The sequence below is a fragment of the Lissotriton helveticus genome, chromosome 3_1 (genome assembly GCF_964261635.1).
Source record: "Lissotriton helveticus chromosome 3_1, aLisHel1.1, whole genome shotgun sequence".
Taxonomy (NCBI): Eukaryota; Metazoa; Chordata; class Amphibia; order Caudata; family Salamandridae; genus Lissotriton; species Lissotriton helveticus.
Window position 1 is genome coordinate 581666492 of NC_136061.1, and position 23325 is coordinate 581689816.

Genomic DNA, 23325 nt, shown 5'->3' on the forward strand with positions numbered 1-23325 from the left:
TTCATCCTTCATAGCAAGAAATATATCCGCCAATGAGTGCGATTTTGTATCAGTTTTACCTGCTATGTCTGCTGAGCACACATTATTAGTGGTAACACTATTATCTGTAACATCTTTAGTTGGTTCCATAGAGAAATGTTCGGATCCGTTTGCCGCCAATGCTGAGTATCTATTTGACAGGCTAACTGCTGTATGCATCACAACCTCGACTGCATCTAGTAACGAGACTGGAACCCCTTCCTTTACAGGACTCGGAGTACTGGGGACCCCCCAGGAGCCCTCCTGATTCACCTTTCCTACAATATTGACTGCAGGGGTTAGCTGAGAGGAGGACGTGGTAGTTGTAGTAGTAGACATAACTTTATAAAAGGTTTTGAGTGAAGGGGTAAAGGGTTACTTTTATTTTAGGGGGAGACCCCTTCTTGTCCTTGCCCTTTCTTTTACCAGTATCCCCCCTTTTGGTGGGGGGGGTAGGGAGGGTGGGGGCGGGGGACTCAGAAAATGCACCGTCAACTTCTTCTAGCTGTGTGAAACCTAGCAGAAGCTCTTAATTTCATAATCCCATGGGGGAGCTGAGCCACGGCCGTTTAGCTGGCGGCCGCCATGTTCCTCTCCAGCACACCTGTTTGGAGCGTGTTTTTCATAAGTCTTTCACTGCTGGTTTTGAATGATTCCTAAACATATTGTTTCAAACAGCGTTTTCCTTTAATTAATTTGTTTAATGTGGGTGATGCGTGAGAGCCTATTGCAGACATTTAGCAGAGAAATGCTGAGTTTATGTTTCATGCAACATCCACAAAAGGTTTCTTTAAATTCAAAACTACCACATTTGAGAAATGGGAGGGTCTGAAATGGGAGGGTGGTACAGATTATTTGGAGTAATATTTGTGAGCTGCTAATGTGTTACAATGTTGAAAATGTTGAAAACACACCTCACTATCCATGAATATTACATGTAACAACTTTAGAAGAGTGTGCCTGTGCACTCTCAGTGACCTGGCCAACGATAGCATGAAAGAGCATTAGTCGGATCATAAATTTAAAGCTGTTCCGAAAAGGGGCCCCCAAATACGTTCGGCCCCGGCCCTCAAAATCCTCAAATTGTACTTTCGTGCATTAAAGAACAAGCATTAGGAGAACCAATAGGTCTCGCATTTGGGACCTTCTAATTGTTTAGTCATGCAACAGTTGATGTTGTTGCACCAAGGATATTCTGCTGCATAACTAAATACTTATAGGGTCCAAAATGCGAGACCTATTGGCTATGCCAATGCTTGTTATTTTTATTTTTACTGTGGTGCACAGTATGTTGCTAAAAGGATTTGCAAAGCCCTCAAGTCCCTAATGGAAGACCTATCGACTTTGCCAATGCTTGATTCATCAGTCTTCGAAGAATGAAAGGCTGGGTTGGCCTTTTGGCATTTCAACCTGCGATCTGTCGGCTGCATTCAGATTGGTGGAGCGAACCCATAACGCTCTATGTGTATCCTTGATCTTCATATAGTGCAATGCCGAAAGTTCTATTGCAGATTTTATTTTCGTAAATCCGGTAATGGCAAATGTCTTTGTTTTTAAAAGACGAGAGAGGTTGGTTTCTTGATATGTGGCTCCGGTAATGCTGATTTCCATGCCCACTGGTCGTTTCCTGAGGTGTTTACAGAAGGTTCTGCTGGAGGCAGTAAATGCGAAATGCTATTGTAACTAACAAATTAGCTTTGTCTACTTGCACCTGGCAAAGAATCCCTCCTGTTGTAAACTAGGAAGATGCACTATCGTGGATTTCAAGACCAGATACAGATGTCAAATAGTTGTGTACACACTAAGCCGGCTACAACAAAACCAAGACTCCTAGCCTGTGAAATCCGTTTGGGAGAAAGTACATTTCAGAAAGCTCGGTGAGTGCAGAGGTAGGAAACCTGCTGAAAAAGAATACAAGGGCAGATCTGTTTCACTGCATTTAATATGTTTTAAGGACAAATTCCTCTGTACAAATTCCTGCCTGCATGTTCGGACCGTGTGTGGTGCTGTCAGCCTGCAGCAAATGCCCTGCTGCTTCTACTGGGCTCCCACGATGAGAGAATATCTGGAGTTATTTATAGCCTATAGACATGAAGGTTACTACAATTTATCATTGTTGCTGAGGCAAGCTAATGCTAACTCTTTTCTTGCCCGCTGTAACCTTCAGGTGTGTAAAGAGCTGAGTAAGTTTAAAGGTTTTCTGCTTTCATGTTCCCAAGTGTCCCTTCTGCCTTTGAGATACCTCAGCTCTTTCTGCCATCATATGCCAAAATGGCAGCGAGACGTACACGTCAGCTTGGCAGTTTACAAGTAAGCATGGTGCAGATCCCCTTGGTGGGGCGTGAAGGTGCAAACGAGCATCTCCGACTTTTCTGTTGACGGGGCTCACCTCTTTAGGTCTTGACTAGACAGTGCCTGCTCTGTCCCAGAAGAGACGTGTTGTGTGCTATCTGTGTGCTTACAGGCAGCCTATCTCCTGCCATTGGTAAACTTCAGTATCGCTCTCATTTTCTTTGTTGCCATTCGTCACGGCTTGCTGGTGTCTTGCCCTCTTGTATTTGGCCCTCCCATTGCGCGTGGACCACGTACATGTCTTCTTACACTGCTCCCAGTGTCCGGAGCTATTTTTCAAGCACCCCATAGAAGTACTGCTGTTTAAAGGCTGTCTCCTTTGTACACATACACACATACCACTAAGATAGATGTATGCACGTGCACTTAAATTAAGAATCTCTTTCAAAGTTATAAAATGTATTTTATTTTGCACGATCTAATTGTATCGGAGCACTTGTTCCTTCCTCCATCTTTTCATAGTGCTAACATCCGCCAGTGGTACTGTTGGAGTGCTTCTAGTGCTTACCAGTTCATTACACTATGATACATTCATTGTTGTAGGCAGGGGGAATCAGAAGTGATTTGCCCAGAATCACAGATTGTTCAGCCGACTCAGAGATTCAAACCTGATTCCCCAGTTGGCAGCTCTGGCCGTTACGCCACATAATGGGTTCAATTCAAAGCTCTAGTGTTTCTCACTATCACTTACACATTTGTTCAGCAGGACGCCGTCAACACCTAACAAAACTTGGCAAAGCCAATAGATCACAGGAATACTCAAAGTAATTGGCTTTGTCAATGTAAATGACTTTTTGACACGTTGTCTAGCAGCACATCAGCTGTTCAGCATGGCTGAAAGTCACTGAAAAAAATGCTATGATGTGGCCAGTGCAGGCCATGTCCTAACGTTTTTTTCTGTTCGGAGGGGCAGGGCGAAAAACTCAACATGGGGGAAAGAGACATGGCGTTGGCTCAACATCCTGTGATTCTGGGCTTTCAGTAACTTTCAGCCATACTGAACAGCAGATGTGCTGCTAGACAACATGGCTAAAAGACATATACATTGACAAGGCCAATAGCTAGGGCATTGCTAAGACATGTTTGGCTTTGCCCATGCTTATTTTGCATGCAGCCAGGACATGAACACCCAGCGCCTGCTCGCTGAGCATTATGGCGGGCAAATCTATTGTAATGATGAGTAGGAAACTACAGAGATTACGAAAAGAACTGATTTAATTGTCAAGTCCAAACTAAAACGCAAGTTACAAGCAGTAGCGGCTGGTGGCTTTTAAAAGTGGTGAGGCGGAAAGTTAAGATCCTAGTTGAAAATGCCAACAAGTGTGAACCAGATTGGGTTCACACAGAGTGACTTCCAGAGCAAGTAACCTGTACTTATGTGGACTATCCTTGGACCCATGGTCTAAATCGGGAACTTGATTAGTTTATGATGGTCGACTGGAGAGACCATGATCCCACGGTCAGAACGAGCAGATAAGTTTAGAACAGATGGTACCTCTTTCTCATATCCCACTCCTTTCTGAGAAACGGAGGTTATCTATTATATTTCTATCCACTGTGGCAGCTTCTGATAGATGTGGGGCTGGGTTAGCTTTTCCTCGTTATGTGTGTGTCTGTCTGTCTGTGTGCCTGTCAGTCACACCCCCCTCTAGAGTTGAAACCATACATTAGCCCCAAGATCATTTATTTAACATCAGCTCTCTGTGAAGAACCAAGTCAGACAATATTGGGGCAGAGGGCTCTGTTTTGTATCACCATATGAGTGCCGTTACTGGTACGTGGTGCGTACATATATGCATACTAATATCTCTGCCCAGGCTGATTCTTCCTCCGGCCATGATGCTTTAATGTCTGCACACTCTGGTTCTATCTTTCCTGGCTAGTCCGATCTCTGCTCAGGCTGCTTGGGAGGAATATGTCTTTCCAAGTAATATCTGCCCACAATGGTCCAGGTCTTCTAACACTGGTAGCAGGATGCATGGTCACCAGGATGCTTATTTGGCTGCTACAGGATGGCTAATGGGGTTTCATCACGGTGGATTTAGGGGCAGATGAATAATAGGCTGACAGGTCCTCAGCTCTGCAAATCACAGACTGAACTCTACTGGGCAGTGAACGTTTTCCGTTTTTACTATTTTGTAACTCACCAAAAAGAGCATTCCTTGATTTCTGTTACTGGTGGGCTTTCAAGGGCCTTTGCGGGAGTCTATCTGATTCCTTTAAAATAAAATATTAATTATCTTTCAATGGAAATCCCTCTTTGTGTTCCTTAGTAGTGCAAATAATGTCTCTTTATCAGGAAAGGGGTCAAGAATCAAGAAAAACACGATTGCTCCGCACCCTTGGCAGCCCCTAGGCCAAAGGTTTTGATGCCTTAGACAAATTATATGTTGCCGTTTGTGCACATCCTTCGCCGTAGCAGCATGGTCATTTTTAGGTTGTTTGCAGTAGTCTGGCACTCCTGTGGCTTGGTTCCCTTTTGGTGTTTGTCTTTTTAAGAAGCTGCCTACACTTGCATTAGTGTAAAAGAGGCCCCTGTCTGAGATGCTCAGGTGCAGGACAGGGTCCCAGTAATCAGCGGACTCTAAACAGATGCTGAGAGAACGGCTGGGCGAGCCACAAGCACTCTCGGGGACCCTCTCCGGCTTTGTCTGGCCCTTCTGTCTCCTCTTTCTGTCCTGCCACTTGCGCCAAGTCTTACCTGCCTCTAACGGAGCTGTGCCTAGTGCAGTGGGCATTCCTGGCAGCCTAAGAAGAAGCTTGCTGCTCTGGTGGACACTCTCCCCGGTCATTGCACAGTCCACAGGCTAGCTGAGCTGTGTCACCCTGATCCCTCACTGCCTGCCTTGTACCATGTTCCGTTCTGCTGTGGGACACTTGTGGAAGAGGGATCTGAGGCAGGGCCTCCACTTGAGCAGAAGTTGCTGACGCTGCTCCTGATCAAGCTTGGAAGTTTCCCTACTTCACTCGGAAATAATTCATTCAGTCCAAGTGTTTGTCTATTCATTCTTAGATTTGTAGTCTGGTTTATCCCATTAGAAAATCTGCATTACAAATCCCAGAATGCACAGCAAAAAAATCACCGAGGCTGAGTGAACTACTTATGCTTGGAACTGGGAAACTTGAGATCCTTGTGGATCACAGCAGTCGCTGTCTCTATTCCTTTGAGCGATGTCCAATCCCCCAAAAAATGATATAGGGCCACATGTATCAAACTTCCATTTTGCATTCCCTAAATAGCGACTTTTAGAGAATTTTAGGTTAAAGCTATTTATGGAATGCAAAATGGTATGTAAGAAAACATCAGTTAACTAATAGTGATTCCTGCAGAGTCGCAATTAAGTAATCGCTATTAGGCAAGACGACTCCATTCTTTCCTAAGGCCTGTAAGTGCAAATGATTCTGCATTACCTAATTTGCGATTACCTAATTAGTAATCGCAAATTAGGTAATGCAAAACAAAGGGTGCCCGGGGGCCTAAGGTCCCCCTGAAGCACCCCAAAAATAAAATGTGCACATGTAAAGTGCGCACATACCCAAGCAGGTGTGCGCTACATGATACTTTGAAAAATGCATTTTTTGCACATTTTCAAATTTTCTCATGGTTACCATTGACTTTGAGTCAATGGTAGTAGCATTTCCTAAATATACGGTTTGCATTTTGAAAATGCTAGGTACATGTGCTTAGAGAATTGCAAATTACGATTCCCTATTTGTAGTCGCAATTTTAAGTAATCGCAAAAAATTGTGATTACCTGAAATGCACTGCCAAAGCATTCGCAAACTGTCAAATTTAGCAAACCGCACCATTTGCGAATGCAAAATAGGTTGATACATGTTGCCCATAGTCTGTAATAGTAAACAAACAGAAACTGTTAGGCAGTGGTAGGGCAGAGTAATCATACTCACAGTTTACACAATCAGATGTGCCTCCGAACATAGCCCAGTAGCCATCAGATACTGCGTACGCCTGGGCTACACTGGGAAAGTTTAGAAATAACCCCCACCCCTTTCCATCATTCAAACTCACTGCCTACCAACAGTAATAGCACCCACCCATTCAGACCTGGCCCTTGCTCTTACTCAATGAGCTATAACGCCGTTCTCTGCTGACTCCACCCTGAGCCAAAGTGTTAAGCATCCAAAGGGCATGTATTTCCAGCAGCACTGCAGACTGACCACGCCCTACTATTCACATAGGCGCTCTAGCTTTTTCCTTTAGGGCGAGGAGGAAACCTCACCTGGGTATGCGCAATGGAACCTTGTCCCCAACCCATACCTTCCTGCTGCATTGCCGAGAAGCCATCCGTCCTGTGCAAGATGCTCGTTTGTGCTTTTTCCACCCTTCTCCTCGCGCGTGTTGTTGGACCACACCCATTATGCCCATGTATATTAGCTGCCCCTGGCTACAAGCAGGGGGTAGCTTCTGGTGGAATGTTTGAGATGTTACACTCAAATAAGAAATGTATTTTATGATCAATATTTGGGTACAGGTGTTTTCAGTTGGGTATGGTGAGGTGTCGGTCTGATTTAACCTTGGATATTTGCGTACACACAGACAAAAACTCTTCACATCTCTCTGTTTTGAAAGCCTCATGAATGTTGGTTATTTTACAAAACATTGTGTTTTCTCTAACTTCTTTCTTCTATCAATCCACCTTCCTCTCCCTCGTTAGAAAATCTGAAGGTTACCACCCACCTCACCCCCAATCCTACTAAGCAAGCTGCACCCCTTGCTGAAAGTACGAGCTCTGCTTCATTATTACTTATTACTAATATCATTACCTTGGTGCCAAGAGCATTGCAGCTGTGACATTTAGACATTACCAATTCAGGGGCATTCCAAGTTGATAAAAGCCACTTTCTTACAATGTTGACATTGCTGACTTATTGACACTAAATACAACTCTAATAATATTGGTAGCTCAGGGTGATTTTCATTGAACATAATTAGCTCTTATTACAGAAAAAAGCAGAGACACCTGCCTTACCAAGGATGACCATCTTCAGACCCAATGCGGTGGAACAATATTCTATCACATAAATGTTACTGGAAATAGCTTGAGAGTTTGGTCTTCCCATAGCTTCATATTACTCACTCCGCTTTAACTTGTCGCAGTTATGAATCGAGCTTTGTCATTCGACTGATGCATAACCTATTTACTCCTTCTTAGAAATAGCCCATTCATGCTGCCCCTACCTTCCTCTGGAAAATGGTGGATACATGTTCTAGGGTAAAGTGTCAAGAGCTCTTCAGGGACCAGGGCCATTGCTCTGGGTTGAACGCTGTGACCTTCCGAGCCCTATTGTGTCTTGAATTAGGATGGGTATCTCTAGTAACTTGATTTACCAGGCTACTCCATTTTATGTCTATTTGCTAAGAGTTCCTCTTGATAATACTGTGGGCTCTGTTTTTAGTCATGACCTTAAAAAAAGCCGCCAGCTCAAATAGATTCTTTTATTCTGCGAAATTTCAGGGATGACTGGCAAAGTAAGGACTATTTGATGTTTTGCTAAACTATTGTTTAACAAGTCATTTAACAGAAACCCTAAAGAGACTATTAAACAGAAAAACTAAAATGAGTTACTTTAAACAAACTAAAGGATCATTGCGTTACTCCGGCTACCCACAGGCATGTGTTTGCTTCTCTTAGCCCACACGCATGTTATGATTTTCTGGAATTCAAATTACAGTAGAAGAAAGGAGAGACGATACAGTATCCAGTCGCATAAGCGCAAATGTATTTTCTTGTTCGTTAGACTGAGCCTGTCCCCCTTACTGTCCCAATGCATAAAAGTATGACTCTTCTCAATCTTAAGGACAACTTTGTAAATAGTTAATATCAAACTGTCCTTTAGGATGTTCAATATATTCTTGCAAGGTAAATATTAGCGACACATTTGTTTAAAAAAAAGCAGTCATTTACTTATGCAAGTGCAATAACGTTTTCCCACAAAAAATAAATTGTTTTATTCCTGGAAAAGTATGAGTTCTCACGTAGTCCTAGAGTGACACTATTATTAATAGAAAGTGTTTAATGATTTAGGCCTGGAAATTCAGGAGTAATTCACACCTAAGATAGGAGTAAGACAGTTCTGCTCATACAAAATCTAAGTGAAGTGGACCGTATGTTTGATGGCTTAACATTAGATTTTACTTTCTTATGTCAGGGCAGTGCAAAGGATCTCTTTTACAAATGTAAATGAATTGCTTTTCTTAAAGCCAACATTACTTGGTGGTGGAAGGAAAAGTTTGCTATTTTGTGTCTCTGCTGCTTATTGACTATGACCACCTATGCCGTGGCATTCGTTTTCCTTTACCTTTTAGCGTGGATGGTACCATATATAAGATCACTTCAGTCTTCCTTTAAATTGTTTGCATTTCAGGAGGATGACGTAGCCTTTGAGTGTGCCTTGTTTCTAAATTGCTGGCCACTGATAATAGGCAATTTCTCTTTTATTTCCCGTATTCCCTCACTTCATTCAAGGGAACAGTGTTGGCCACTCTACCCTCTATAAATCCTGGATGTGCTCTTCTTCAGAAAGGTACCCCTTTTTTCTTCTCCGAAGGTCCAACGTTTTATTCTTCATATCCCCTTCCTCCCATCCTTCGCTGCCTAACTTACAGTCTATTTGTAAAGTGCATGATCATGGCCAAAGCTGGTTAGGTACCTATTTTACAAAAGGCTGACTGAACTCTGGAGGATTTGAGCCTTTAACCAAATAGTTAAGCACAGGCCCTGGAGCAATACATCGGTCCACCAAGAAACCAGACTAGCTCCTTGAAGTTGCTGCCCTGCCCTGTTGGGCAGCAATAATTAAACTAGGTGGACAGTCTGAATTGGCTTTGTTTGAACAATGAAAATAATATGAATAAATTGTTGTTTCCTGAGCTTACGATATTGCACTCAAGTGACCCAAGTGACTGAGGTGATCTAGAACGGGACACTTTCTGTAATACTTTATTGTTCTTTATTTCGGCAAAAGTATTTACCATAAAATACATTTGTACATTATAAAACATTTAAAATATTAAAATAAGCAGAAAACATTTCATCAGATTGCAGTATTAATTGTTTGCCAAGCAGCATTGATACATTTACTCCTAAGAGACCAGACAGCACCAAGGTACTTGGCTACTGTAAATACAATGTGGTTAGATAAGTCAGTTTTAAGGACTCTGAAGGCGGCAATAATCTTCGAGCTCAGTGGCATAACAATATTCCCTGTGGTGTGGGGGGGGGGCCTGAGCTCCATGGGGCCCCCTCCAGCACTGTGCATGGGCAGTGCCGAGAGCTCCTGACTAGGTCCAGAACGTGGGGTCCCCCTCTATTCACTTTGTAGGTGGGCCCCCTCAAGTTTCGTTATGCCACTGCTCAAGCTCTTTTTTACAATCCCTTTCTGTTACAGGATTCTCTGCTTCAGCAGGTGTTTACTAGACTTTCCTAAGGTTTCCTCCTGGATCATGTGCCACAGGGTTGTCTGTTTGTGGGCCTCATTCACTGGGGGCCTCCGTACTCGTGGTGGAGTCTCCGCACTCGGGCGGAATCTGCCCAGCGTCCACATTGCGGATATTCCGCACAAGTGCGGAGGCCCTTTGTGAATCAGGCCCTGTGACTCGAATCCTCCTACTTCTTAGAAGTGGAAGAGCCACCTTCCCTTTGCAGACAGCATGCTGCCTCCTATATCGCATGCACGTTTTCAATACATACTGGATATTTTCCTACCTGTTCTGCTCCTTGTTCAATTCACATGCTTCTTCCATAGACGACAGCTGCAGGAATTCAGCCAGTGACGACCAGATCACACCGAGAGACCTGCATAGGTGCTACTTGTGACTCGGAGTTTATACCCATGGCAGCTCCCTATTCCCATTGTCTGACAGTCAACTTTGCTCGGTAATTGTGCTGCCTGTAGTTATACAGATGGCTTCAGGGTGCATCCTTTCCTTTTGTTACTTAATGGGATCCCAAACATAATAGGGTATTAGGCTGCTTCCAGGAGTGGAGAAGTGTGGCTCAATGGTTAGAGCGGCAGACCCTGATGCAGAGGTCTAGACCGGGACCAGGGTTCAATTCCCCGCCTCGGCGGGTCTTGGGCTCAAAATTCCATGGACCTGATAATTCTCGCCTCGGTGCCTATTCCAATCACGGAGTCCCACTCTGCAACTCTGGGCAATAGCTTGCTTAATCTCCACAACGGCCCCCACAACGCTAAGGATGCCTGGCCTCCACCTTGGGGGTGCCCAGGAGTGGACACCTCACAGGGAAAGCCAGGATGGGTTCCACAGCGGTATTCGTACAAGCGCCTTGAGACACTTGCGGGTGAGTAGTGCGCTATACAAGTATCAATTTACATTTTTTACATATGCACCTTTCTTGCTCCTGTGACCACCCTGGCCTAGTGCCTCTACAGTTGCTACCACAAGTCTTCTGTGGTGGTTGGTCCACTAGCTGCGTAGCGAGTTACTTGTGAATCAGACGTGCTGTCTAGAGAAACAAGGCAGTACTGCAGCTTGTGGTGATCTTTTTTTTGTATCAAAAAGGAGATCAATTTTGACTGTAGATGCCAGTGCCACTGTGGTCAGTGCTGTGTTGTCACAAGTACATGATATAGGGTAGAATACTGCAAAAACTGAAACTGACGTCACTATTCAGTTATCAAGCGATCGGCATTGGAGTATTTCCACACGTATCTGTGGGGGTTGGGGTTTGTGCTTTGCACAGATCACAAGACACTTGTCAGAGTTTTACTCCTGGGTGACGCAGGAAAAGGGTTCAGCAAGACTAGCAAGGTTAGCGGCCAGGTTACAGAAGTACAATTATAAAATTTAACATATTCCTGGTTGGAAGAATGTTCAAGCAGACTGCTTATCACACCTGTCCATAGATTTGGAAGAGGTGGATAGGGAGGCGGTAATATCCAGGGAACTTGAAGGTGTAGTGACGTTGTTGTCCAAAGTGGGTGATTCCAAGTGTTGAAATGTGTCAAGTTGCTAATTGTTATGGGACATAGACGTGAAAGTACAGTTGCTGTTAGAGCGAGACCGTATGTAAAAGTTCTGGATGAACTTTCGTTGTGTGGTTGTGAGATCATTATGAGAAGTGACAAGTAAGAGCCACCACAAGGTTAGAGGGAGCAAATTGTTTCTCTAGCCCACGAGGGTCACCTTGGTCAAACCCTCACTAAGAAAGGAGTACAGGAATTATTTTGGTAGCCTGGCATGAATGAGGACGTGGTAAGTTGGGTAGTGAGGTGTTTGGTTTGGTTTGTAAGAAGAGACTGATGACAGGTGTAAAATAGGAACAGGGACACACTGAGAATTCAGGTAAACCTTGGTTCACGGTATGCTTGGACTTATTTGGTCCTATGAACGAGTTACTGGCAGAGTTTAAATTTGCACTGGGGATGATAGACGTTTTCTCCAAGTGATTAGTGGTCACATTTATGAGGGAAGTTACGGGCAGAGTTTAGATTTGCACTGGGGATGATAGACGTTTTCTCCAAGTGATTAGTGGTCAAATTTATGAGGGAGTTGACCACCAGAAGCACCATTGCTGTCTTGGTAAAAGTGTTTCAAGAGGAAGGGTTTCCCAGAATACTTGTCAGGGACAAAGGTACTCGGCTTACTCCAGTTGATATGCAGGGTTTTCTGAGTGGTTATGAAATAAAACAGAAGTGCACCTCTCTGAACAACCCACAAGGCAATGGGCTTATGGAGAGGGCCAACAGATTAGTTAAAGGTACCATCTTGATGGGTCTTCAGAATAAAAGGCTATAGAAAGGGTGGTTGAAGCTGTGTGGGCTCATCGCATTACTGAGAATGGTATGTGCGGTGTATCCCCCTTTGAGTATACGAGGGGAAGAAATCCAGGAACCAAATTCCACCCTGGTTGGCACTCGTTGAGTAGCAAGATGGAGGTTAGTAACAAGGATGAATTGGTGCGTAAAGGCAGTGGAGTGGATGTTGGAGATTGGCTTAAGATCAGAAGAGGTCGTGTGGGGGCTGGACTCTCTTAAGTTATTGGACCTTTCAAATTAAAATAAGCGCACAAGTGGCATATAGTCCTGGTGAATGGTGATAGATGAAACATGAGGAGGGTGAATCTCTTTCAGAAAGGGGGATGGGGAGTGCGCCTTGTCCAAAGTGGGCATGTTGAAAGGCATTAGTGGTTACATGTTGATGGATGTGGGTGAGTTTTCAGGCAGAGGGAGAGAGAGAGAGAGAGGGGACGCAATCGGGGGGGGGGGGGAGGATGGGTGGTCACGCGAGGAACAGGAAGCAGGGAGCCTCCCTCCTGTAAGCCAATCACAATGCTACAATGGCAGCGTTGTGATTGGTCGGGGCGCCTATAGAGAGGCCCTTTTCTCCATGTAATGCAGCCTACATGGAGAAACGACAGAGTGCGCATGGTTGGTTTGTTCGGCCCCTTAGGGCTGACCAAACAGTCAGCGCCCTCGGCAGTGGGCAAGCCACTCCCCCCCTGCCCTAGAGCAGACCCGCCCACCCCCAACCAAACACTTCGGCTTTCTCGCAGTGCGAGAAGCAGAAACATAAAATGGTAGTTTTACCATTTTATGTTTCTGCTTCTCACACTAGGAGAAAGCAGTGGGGCGACGCTCCTCCAGCCCTAGTGGAGGAGCTGCCTCTGAGAGTGAGGTGAGGGATGGGGAAGTGAGGCATTTGGGAACCCGCAGACCTCCTTGCTATTTGAAACAGTATGTGGGGTATATTTATTTATTTATTTTTAACATTTATAAAGCGCTCTGTAACCCTATGGGTATCCTGGCGCTGAGAGAGTGGCAAGTGGTCGGAGTAAGTAGGCTATCGAGGAGTTATGAGGCAAGCAGCAAGGACAATATTGTTACTAGGCAAAAATTCTCAAACCTTTGGAAAGAGCCAGGTCTTAACTCTTTTTCGAAACAACATCAGGCTCTGACTACTCATGATTTCCAGGGGAAGACGATTCCAGAGGCAGGCAGCTGCCACACTGAAAGCTCTCCCTCCCAGAGTGACCTTCTTTATCCTGGGGATTCTAGCCAGACTGGCAGATGAGGAGCGGAGAGTACGAGTCGGTTCATACCATTGGAACCTATCTTGGATCAGCTTGGGACCTTGCCCATGGAGTGCCCTGAAAACTATACAGAGAGATTTAAACAAAATTCTCTGAGCAACTGGCAGCCAGTGTAACTCTGCCAGTGCTTGAGTTGTTGAAGAGCGACGTGCTAGACATAATGCTAGCTTAGCTGCTGCCGCCTGGATACTCTGAAGCCTAGCAATCAGGTATCCAGGGGATTCCAAAAGCGGGGCATTAAATTAGTCCAGGCGGCTCAATATAATACCCCTTACTACCGTAGTTCGAGCCAGTACTGGCAACAGTGGTAACACTTTCCGGAGTCCTCGGATGAGAGTGTAACAGCCTCCCACCAGCTTATTAACATGAGATTCCGGATTTAATTTCTCATTAAAACTGACCCCCAGATTTCGTATGGTAGTTACTGGTGTCGGCATACCATCCGAAGTTATGGGCCAGAAGTCAGCTGGCAGGGCTCGAGGGACCCCCCCACCTTGCAATGCAAGATCTGTTTTTTCGTTGTTAAACTGAAGCGAGTTTTCCTTCAGCCATTTCACCATTTCTCACATGCATGTGTGGAAACTGTCCAGTGTGTCCACCTGGTCACCCTCAAGAGATACCACGAGCTGCGTATCATCAGCGTAGTTGATCACGTTGATTTTGTGTACCTTAATGATCTCCAACAGAGGTCGCACATATATGTTAAACAGGACTGATGGAGGAGCCCTGTGGTACCCCATGCCTATTTCACAAATTCCGACTGGTAGGGAGGGAGCGCTACTGCTTGCCATCTGTCCGAATGGTAGGAGCACATCCAGCTCAGTGCTTTACCCATCACCCCTAGATCTTCCAGCCTTGACAGAAGAATGCCATGGTTGACCGTATCGAACACGGAGGACAGGTCCAGCAGTATCAACACTGCCGATTGACCTCTATCCGCCCGCATACGGAGATTATCTAAAACGGCCACTAAGGCTGTCTCTGTTCCGTGCCCCGGTCTGAACCCAAACTGTTCCTCCTGCAGTTTGCTGTTTGTCTCCAGAAAATGGGACAGTGTTCTACTTACCCAGCATTCCATGATCTTAATCGGGTATGGTAGGAGGGAAATTGGTCTATAGTTTTTTATAGCATCCTGGGTCTAGTGTGGGCTTCTATATATGTTTTCAGCTCCTTTTATCAATGCATTGCTTTATGTCAAATCTTTGCTGTGTGGTTCTTCTTTTCTTTTTTTCCGTTTGGGTGTTGTACAGTCGAGTTAAGTTTCCTTTCTTGTTTGTTTTCCCAGTTTACCTGTATATAGTATGTAAAATATAATTGTTTTTGTTGTAAGGGAGATGTGTGGTGATCTTACCCCACGCTGGCTCCTGCTCCAGCATCCTTTGTGTTTAGGAGTGTTGGGTTGCATGGATTCCACAATGGTCAGTTGGATGTTGGCTGGCAGGAGGGAAGCTACGCTATCCACAGACTTCCAATAAACGTACCTGTTTAGATGTATCCTACGTCTACAGCTTCAATCACTACACAACTTCCTTTTTTTGCCGTTTTATATAGCGTAAACTTGATCAGAAGGTATTAGAGCTCTTTACATGAGCACCAGTTACATTACACAAGGATACATTCATACATTTTTTTTGGTAGGCACAGGGAGGTCAATGATTTGCCCAGAATCACAGGATGTTGAGCCGACTCAGATGCCAAAAGCTTGTTCTCCAGCTCCAAGCTCTGACCGTTAAGCTACATCCTGTTCCATTGTTCCTTTTCCCATGAACGTTACTACCTCTAGGACCTCGATTACTCTTTATTGCACCTGTTAAATAAGGATACCCTGCGTTTTGGCATTAATGTGATCAACAAAGCAATAACTAAGAAACTATTATGCGTCTTCCCCTTTGCGATGAGGAATAACACACAGATGTTGGTGGTTTCTGCACCAAAGCTCTCATGTCCTACTAATTAGCGAACTTTTTCACCAGGTACTTTTTGGCAGGTTTGAACACTACTCCGACCCACCCGTAACTGCAGTATCCCTGCAAAGAGGGGTGTTCATCGGTGCCAAACATTAGTATGGCACTCATAATTAAGGCCTCAGTCTGCTGTACAGTACTTGTCCCCTTTTATAAATTTGAGCTTTGCAGCCTCGTTCCGCTCAGCCATAAACCTCCATGACGGGTCACCTAACACTTGCAGCTCTGATAGCTGCAATGTCCCCATTATGATCTCGCTGATTGTAAGGGCAAGACTGTAAGGACTGCAGTTCCCTTTCCCTTAAGCGACCCAACCTTCTTGAGGCTTCTTATACAAGCAGAAAGGAAGATTGTGCCAATTGGGTTCTTAGTCATGGCATGAAGGGGTGAGGTTCAAATGCTTACGTAGCGGGGTGGTGCAAGCATTGTTGTTCAGCTTGCCTTTTGACCGATGCTTGTTGTTTACGTCACTTTCGCTGTTCGGGAAGGACATACCACACCTTAGCTGAAGGGGATGGATATAGACCAAGGGTAAAGATGTGGCTTGGTTAAAAATGTTAATTGCTGGCTGCTGGCTCTTCTAGTCTTCTGTGTGATGATTGGAAGAAACACCTAGTTGTTTTTTCATGCTGTGTTTTGGTTTGATTTATGTTACCCATTGTGAAATTAACACTCACGTTTTTTGTTTGTATCCATTTTGTAACCTTTTTGGTTACCATAGTTTATCGTCGGTAGCAGTGGCGGCTGGTGACAATTGAAATTCGTAGGGCGTAAAATTTGGGCATGACTTATGTAGCAAGCGAAGTGAGCAAACTTAATGAACAAACATGGTGTCCAGGAATGTAACACTATTGCTATAGTATGAGAACTCATAAAATAAAATAGAAATACTTGAAAAGAGAATAGAATGACATGAATTAATAACAAACCATAAAATAAGAAGGAATGTAACATGGAATTCACTACAGCACCAAACCGTGTAACCCACCCATGGGATTAGGGTGGGAGCAGTGCATTGGCAAGCAATAGTGTAGCACATACAATAGGATCAGGGCCCAGGGTCGAAAAGGGTGGGGGGGCATTATTTCCCAGTTATGGCTGTCCTTTACTACCCAGTTGAGGGGAGGGAAGCCAGTCTACCTGAACTGCCTTAAGGCTCACATCTTTCTTTCTGTGCAAAGGTGAGCAGCTGATGAAACTTCCTCCCTTCTTGAGTTGAGTGCAGACTGCAGAGCTCAGCTCCTGCTGGAATAAACTCGTGCAGGCAGAGGCCTGAAACCGAATTTAATGGACTACGCTACTGTTTGCCAGCACACAAACAATCACATTGTCAGAAATTATTTGTGTCGTAGCATATGACATGTAAAGATAAACACAGCCTCCTCCTGCCCTCAGAACAGCAGAATCTGCCTAGACGCACGGAGGGACGGAGTTTAGGAGAGTGCAATCACTGCAGATAGAGCACTACATTAAAGTACTCCCGTACTTCGTGACAGTTCTAGTGTTAGCCTAATACCCATCTTCTAACCTTTTAGACTCACAGGCATCATCTGTTCTTTCTGTAAATGTAGAAGTTCATGTAATAGAATAAATTCAGCAAGCAAATTTATAAGGCGCTTTCCTGCCCGTCTTTCCCCTACATCTAAATGTTGGAGCCCAGTTAACCAGGGCTCCAAGAGTTCCGTCAAAAAATGACAGATTTCCAAGACTGGCAAAAAACACGCTCTAGATTATATTGCAAATGCGACCCTAACTCATTCCGCTGTCTCCGCTTCCATGGATATCTGGCACTGCTGTGGCAGCAGATAAACGCGGTAAGTTCTATTATTATTTCCTTTGCCCAGCACTCCAGGGCCTAAGACCTGCACGCATTATAAAACAGAGCAATGAACGTCCTGGCTTGGAAGTAGCCCCTTTGGAAAGGAAGGCAGGAGTGACACTTTGTTTTAATGGCTGTGGATCATTCGTGCCGTTTGAAAGCTTACCATCTCTCCGCTCTCAGCCCTGAGGTGCGTCGCAGAAGATCTCCTCCAGTGGTGGGTGGGTTTGCCAGTATTCAGTGCTCGACTCTCTCAGCAGAGCTGGTCTTCGGGGCCCTGTGCTGCCCTGAATGACAAGAGCCGCCCCTGGTCCTCAGCCTCACGCAGTACATGAGACACCTCTCACAGCCCGACTCCCGTGTGAATTACAGGCCCAAAAAGTGCAACTGCTGCCAGTCTGCAGCAAGGGCTGGCCGCACCACCTATTTGTACATATCGGCGCACAAGCCTAGAGTACACCTGCCGCCATCCCCCTTCATAGCACAGATGTGCAACTGCTCCCACTCAACTGTACAAGCCGGGTAACATAAGAATAAAAGATGTCAGTCACCTGCAAAGTCAATAAACTTAGCTTACCTTACCTTCCGCTTCCCGCCTTCAAGTTAGCTCCGACTCCAGACGTCCTGTTGTTGAATTCGTCGTCACGCAGGAAGCCAGGCAGCCTCCCTCCCCTCCACCACAGCACAGCGCTGTGATTGGTTCGGCCGGCTGCCCCAACACCACGTCATTTCTCTGTATGCTGCAGCATACAGAGAACAGGGAGAGTGGGAGAGGTTACTCGAGGGCAGGGGGGAGCGGCTTGCCCGCTGTTATTAATACAGTTAATACTGTCTGTTTGGACAGCCTCTCAGGCTGCCCAAACAGACAGTATTAACAACAGTGGGGAAAGCCACTCCCCCTTGCCCTCGAGTAACCCCTCCCACTCTCTCAAGCAGGAACTTCTGCTTTCTCGCCGTGCGAGAAGGCAGAAACAAATGGTAGTTCTCTACTATTTGTTTCTGCCTTCTCGCACGGCGAGAAAGCAGTGGGGCGACGCCCAAACGCCCCCATGGAGGATCCGCCCCTGTGCTGCTGCAGCAGGGAGGACAGGTCTCAATGTCACTTATCCTGTCTTTACTCTGTTCTTTCCTTCATTGTCCACCAGTTAGGCTGAAGGATGTTCAAGGAGTCCCCTAATCCCCCCGTTTGTGGTTGCATCCAGATAAGGCATTTTAGTCGCTAATAGCACATGTGGATTGTTCAATTTACAGCCACAAGGGATGGACATGAAGTTGCCCCCATTTCAACAATATAACGGGTCCAAATTAAACCTCTGTAGTGGAAGTATCCAAATAGATAGTTAAGAGAACACAGTGTAATTATAAAATGTTAATTCCAATATTATGGTATATTTCTATGAGTGTGTTTTTAGTTGATTTGCTAGATACTTTGCAGATTATCATTTATACTTCCTAATCAATTGGATAACTCTGAACTTTACATACTGGAAGTTGCTGCTTAATAACCCATACCTTTGTGCACAGTAAGAGTTTCAATCTTTTTTTCCATTTGCAGGTGTTGAGGAGAAACCACTGTTGTCAAAGAAAGAAAAAGTAAAGCTCAGACGTGACCGATGGCTACAGAGTAAGTACCCTCCTTGATATACCAAAGCTGGCGTGAGCTCATGCAGCCTTCCTCTGCAGCTAAATGAAGGATGCAGGGTGTGTGTGGGGTAGAACAAATTCTGAATGTTTTTACTGGAAATATCTCTACTTTCTATATTCATTCCAATGTATACATGAATTGATCACTAATGTAATCTTTTTGGAAACCTTACAGCAGCAAGACAGGTCCCCACCACCGGGAAGCAGTGCTCTACAGAAATCTAACCTTTCGATGTCCTACTTTTTGGTCACTACTTTCTGCTGTTTCCATGAATGACCCACCGCATGCGCCCTACATTTTTCTGCTTAACTTTCCAGATTCCATTATGTAATCCTTGTTTCCAGCAGCATCCCATTGATACACTGTATTAGCAGCCTTCAATACAGTTGACCATATGGTTTTGGACGAGTGTCTTCGGGCTGTCGGAATTGAGGGGTTGGCTCTGAAATTTCTGGAATCTTTCCTAGTGAGAAGATCTCAAGTGGTTGCTCTGGATCCTTTTGTGTCCAAACTTTTCACACTACCTTGCGGGGTCCCTCAGGGCTTCGCACTCAGTTCTACGCTGTTTAATGTTTATGTGAAACCCTTGGCCTCCCTTATCAGATCTTTTGAACTTGATCACACTTCATATGTGGATGATTCCCAGATCGTGGTGGCGTTGTCTGCCTCTAACAATCAAGCTGGTTCCAATTTATTTGACTGTATGATGGCAGTAGGAAAATGGATGTCCCAGAATTGTCTTAAGCTCTAATGAGGTCGTCATGTTTAGAAACTCCCCTTCCCTATGGCCCTCGTCCTGTTGACCAAAAGCATTGGGCGCCCCTCCTTCTCCGATATGAAAGGTTAGAAATCTTGGAGTGATTATGGATAATAAGCTGCAATTCGTACCGCAGTCAAATGCGGTCAAATCCTCAACTTTTCATGTCTCAAAGATGCTTAAAAAGATCTTTCTTTTTATTCCTAGCAGCTCCTAAAAACTGTAATCATGGCACTCATACTTTCTAGGATTGATTATTGCAATTCCTTATATCTCTAACGCAGCAGGAACTCCTTATCAAATTTTAGTTACTTCAAAACGCTGTGACTAGAATGCTAACTAGGATTCCTAAACATCATTCTGCGGTTCAAGCCATTGAACATCTTCATTGGTTACCCATTAGGCATCGTGTTAAGTTGACGGTTCTCTGCCTGGTCCACAAAGCTCTGTATGGAGCCAGCCTGGAGTCTCTCAGACAGTCTTTCCAATGGTATGTTCTAGGAAGATGCTTAAGGTCTACTGGCACTATCAAACTAATTGTCAATAGGTTCAAACACACAAATTGAGGTGGAAGAGGATTTGTAAATTCCATGGCCTAGGACTGTATTGTACTCACCCTTTCCATTAGATCAATTCCAAATTTCTTTCTTTTCAGAAAGAATCTAAAACCTTGGTTGTTTCCTAAATAAATAAGTATACAAGTGACTCGCTCCCCTTTAAGGGTCAGCGGCTTCACACGTTCAGATTTTTTTTGCGTTCATAACCTAACCGATCTATTTTCTAGACTTCTATAGATTGATATTTAATTTTTTCAGACACTAAAATGTTCTCATTTCCATTACCCCCACCCTACGACTTTTCCTGGAACTGAACTGGGCAATGCAGCTATATTGTAATTGCAATTTTCAAAATAAGGAGCAAGCTTTTCCTAGAGGGTTCTTTTATATCTGTAATTGAGTATAAATACTGCTGTGGAGATACTCAATTGGCTGCACTATTATACTGCAGGCTCGTGATTTTTGGGACCCACTTCATACTTACCTGTTATGCCCAGAGGACAGACCTAATGACAATAGCATTGCAATTTGATGGCATTATGTATGGTGACTGTGAAGTCGCTACACTTGTAATTGATCATTGATGCATTATGATACATGTGGTGTGGGGTCAGTTATAGTAAATATGGAGTGGGTGATTCTGAACTCATTGGTGATTACTTGTGGTGGACTTAAGTTCTAATTGGTATAACGTATAAATTGTCTCAAAAATTATTTTGATTCCCATAGATAATACTCCCAAATCAATCAGATTTGTTTGATTAAACTACATTTCCAAATATCAACAAACAGCACTTGTATATTGTTCTTATTTTAGTAGATAGGCCTTGAAAATTGACCGGATTGTCATAAATATGATTTTTAATGTTAACACGAAATGGTGGCTGGGGGTGCACTGCTTAACATACAGGTCTTCGCACAGAGCAAAGGAGAAATTTGGAGGGAAAAAACTGATAGTCATGGGGAATGAGATGGAAAAACTACAGAGTTTGGACTGCAAATCCCACAATTCAACAGGTTAAATGGAAGCAGTCAGGGGCAGGAAAAACCACAAGTTTTAACACAAAAACAGGTGATAAATTATGCAATCATCGGCAGGTTAAAACTGTAACAACCACAGGCAAAGACAGTTAAAGAAAAATGTTAATAAAAAAAAAGGAAGAAAATATGATGAAATCACAGGTAGGTAAAATAGTTTTCTAGCTTTTTTAGGAAAGATACCGCACTAGTCTGCCTCATTACCACTTCCTGGACTCACTGCAGTCTGGGGAACAGGTAGGCTGCAACTCAGAAGTTGGAGGAGAATAATACTAAGCTTGATCTTTTTGAAACCATTTGATGGCTGAACTTCGTTAGATGCCCACTAGGGTGGTCAGGATAGATTAATTTACCAAAAAAGTGAAAATACATACAATTGCATCTAAGAGCCAAGTTGTACACCAGGTAATCAACAAGTCCAGTAATATTGTTGAGGTTAGGTCAGCTTTTTCCTGTTCTCTGTTTAATTGTGCCTCAAAACTCTGGAGTTTTCATTTAACTAAATAAATGTTGATTCAAGTTTCCAATTCTTTAAAAGAACCTGGAGTGTAGGTAGGTATATGTTGGTTTAAATGAAAAGCTTTCGGAGAATTAACATTTTAATATAGTTAATCCTCCGAATCATTGAAAGGGGAAGATTCTGATTCTGGGCTGAATCCGGTTTAATCCCAGACAATTTATTTCAGGACCTTAATTCATATGGATTGTCATGTTTTTTTAACATAATATTTACTCCTAAGTATTTGATCTTATCTGTTAATGGTATGTAATCTACTGTGTCTTCCTCAGGGAAACATTTTTATCCCTTGGCTAATTTTTCTGATTATTGTATATTCATTTTACATCTGGAAAAAAGACAAAACATTTTGTAATTGTTTTATTATTTTTTATTGTAATGGGCAATAAATTGTCTGCTTATACATTCACTTTAGGCATTGTGTTGCCCAATTTATACCTATATTAATTTAATCATAGTGATGCTGCCAAAGGTTTAATAAAAAAGGCATGATACATTTTCTGGATTTTTCAGAAAGGGAATTGGGAAAGACTTCTTTAGACCTTCTTGCATAAAGGACTTAGACAGTGTGCCAGCATGAGAAAATCCAATAACCTGCAACCCACTGAGCATTACATGAGTGAGTTGTGTATTTGGTAACAATCAGTCCTGTGAAAACTTTACAGAAATAATTTGTGGAATTCCAACCCTCTTTCAACATGGTTAGACATATGCAAGAGCGCTTTCACCAGGAATACATTTTCAAGATTTTATTAAAATCAAAATCCTATCATAATGCACACAATGTAAATCGTAGTTGTTGTAAATATTAACACAATTGTGAGTAATATTTACAAGTAGGTAGAACAACAGAAAATACTGTGACGTTTTGTAAGGTTTTTCTGCATTCCTTATTTCCTTAGCTAACTAAGCTAAACCTGGCACTGAAAGGGGGCTAATTGAGCTTTATAGATGGTTCACACCCGCATACATTTTTGAACAATAGAAACAGTGTTCAATAGAGAAACAACATCTGCTGCTCCTTTGTCCACATTTCATTGGTGATGTCTTCGAAACTGGCAGGTACGCTAGACTGCACAAAGAACTCTATGTGCCTTCTTGGTAGCCTTCAGCAAGAAATGTGTTAACAGCTACAATTCAACTCTCAGCCTCAAATCCCTGGAGCAAAAAATGCTTCATTGCAGTTTATCTACTCTGCATGTTGTTGAACATCTTCAGAACAAACAATAAATTGTCCCTCCAAACATTTACCTACTTACCTCCTGTGAAATATTACCTTTTTTTTTAAATCAATAACTGAGTAATAAAGCTATATAGTTCAATGAAACCTTGTTCATTGTTTACAAATAATAACTAGAACTGCAATTCAAACCGTGCTAAAATAAAACATGGTTATATTCAAGCAAGCTGTAGTGAAACAAATATGTAATCAATTTGGCATTTGTACAGTAGCATTTTAAACAGACTTCTGTATAAGTGAAAAAATATAACCCAATAAGGGGGATACCTAAAGAATAGAAAATACATGAAGATTATAACAGACAAACAACAACTGGGACAGAAGACTCCCTGCCTTGTTGCTA

General features: G+C 43.5%; 1 protein-coding gene across 1 annotated transcript in view; it reads left to right on the plus strand.

Annotated features, from left to right (window-relative positions):
* The window catches only part of SLX9 (SLX9 ribosome biogenesis factor), a 538634-nt gene that overhangs the window by 423201 nt on the left and 92108 nt on the right, over positions 1-23325 (plus strand). Inside the window, exon 3 of the mRNA XM_078680551.1 lies at positions 18784-18852. Within this exon, the coding sequence (XP_078536677.1) occupies positions 18784-18852 (69 nt within the window). The remainder of the gene's footprint in view (positions 1-18783; positions 18853-23325) is intronic.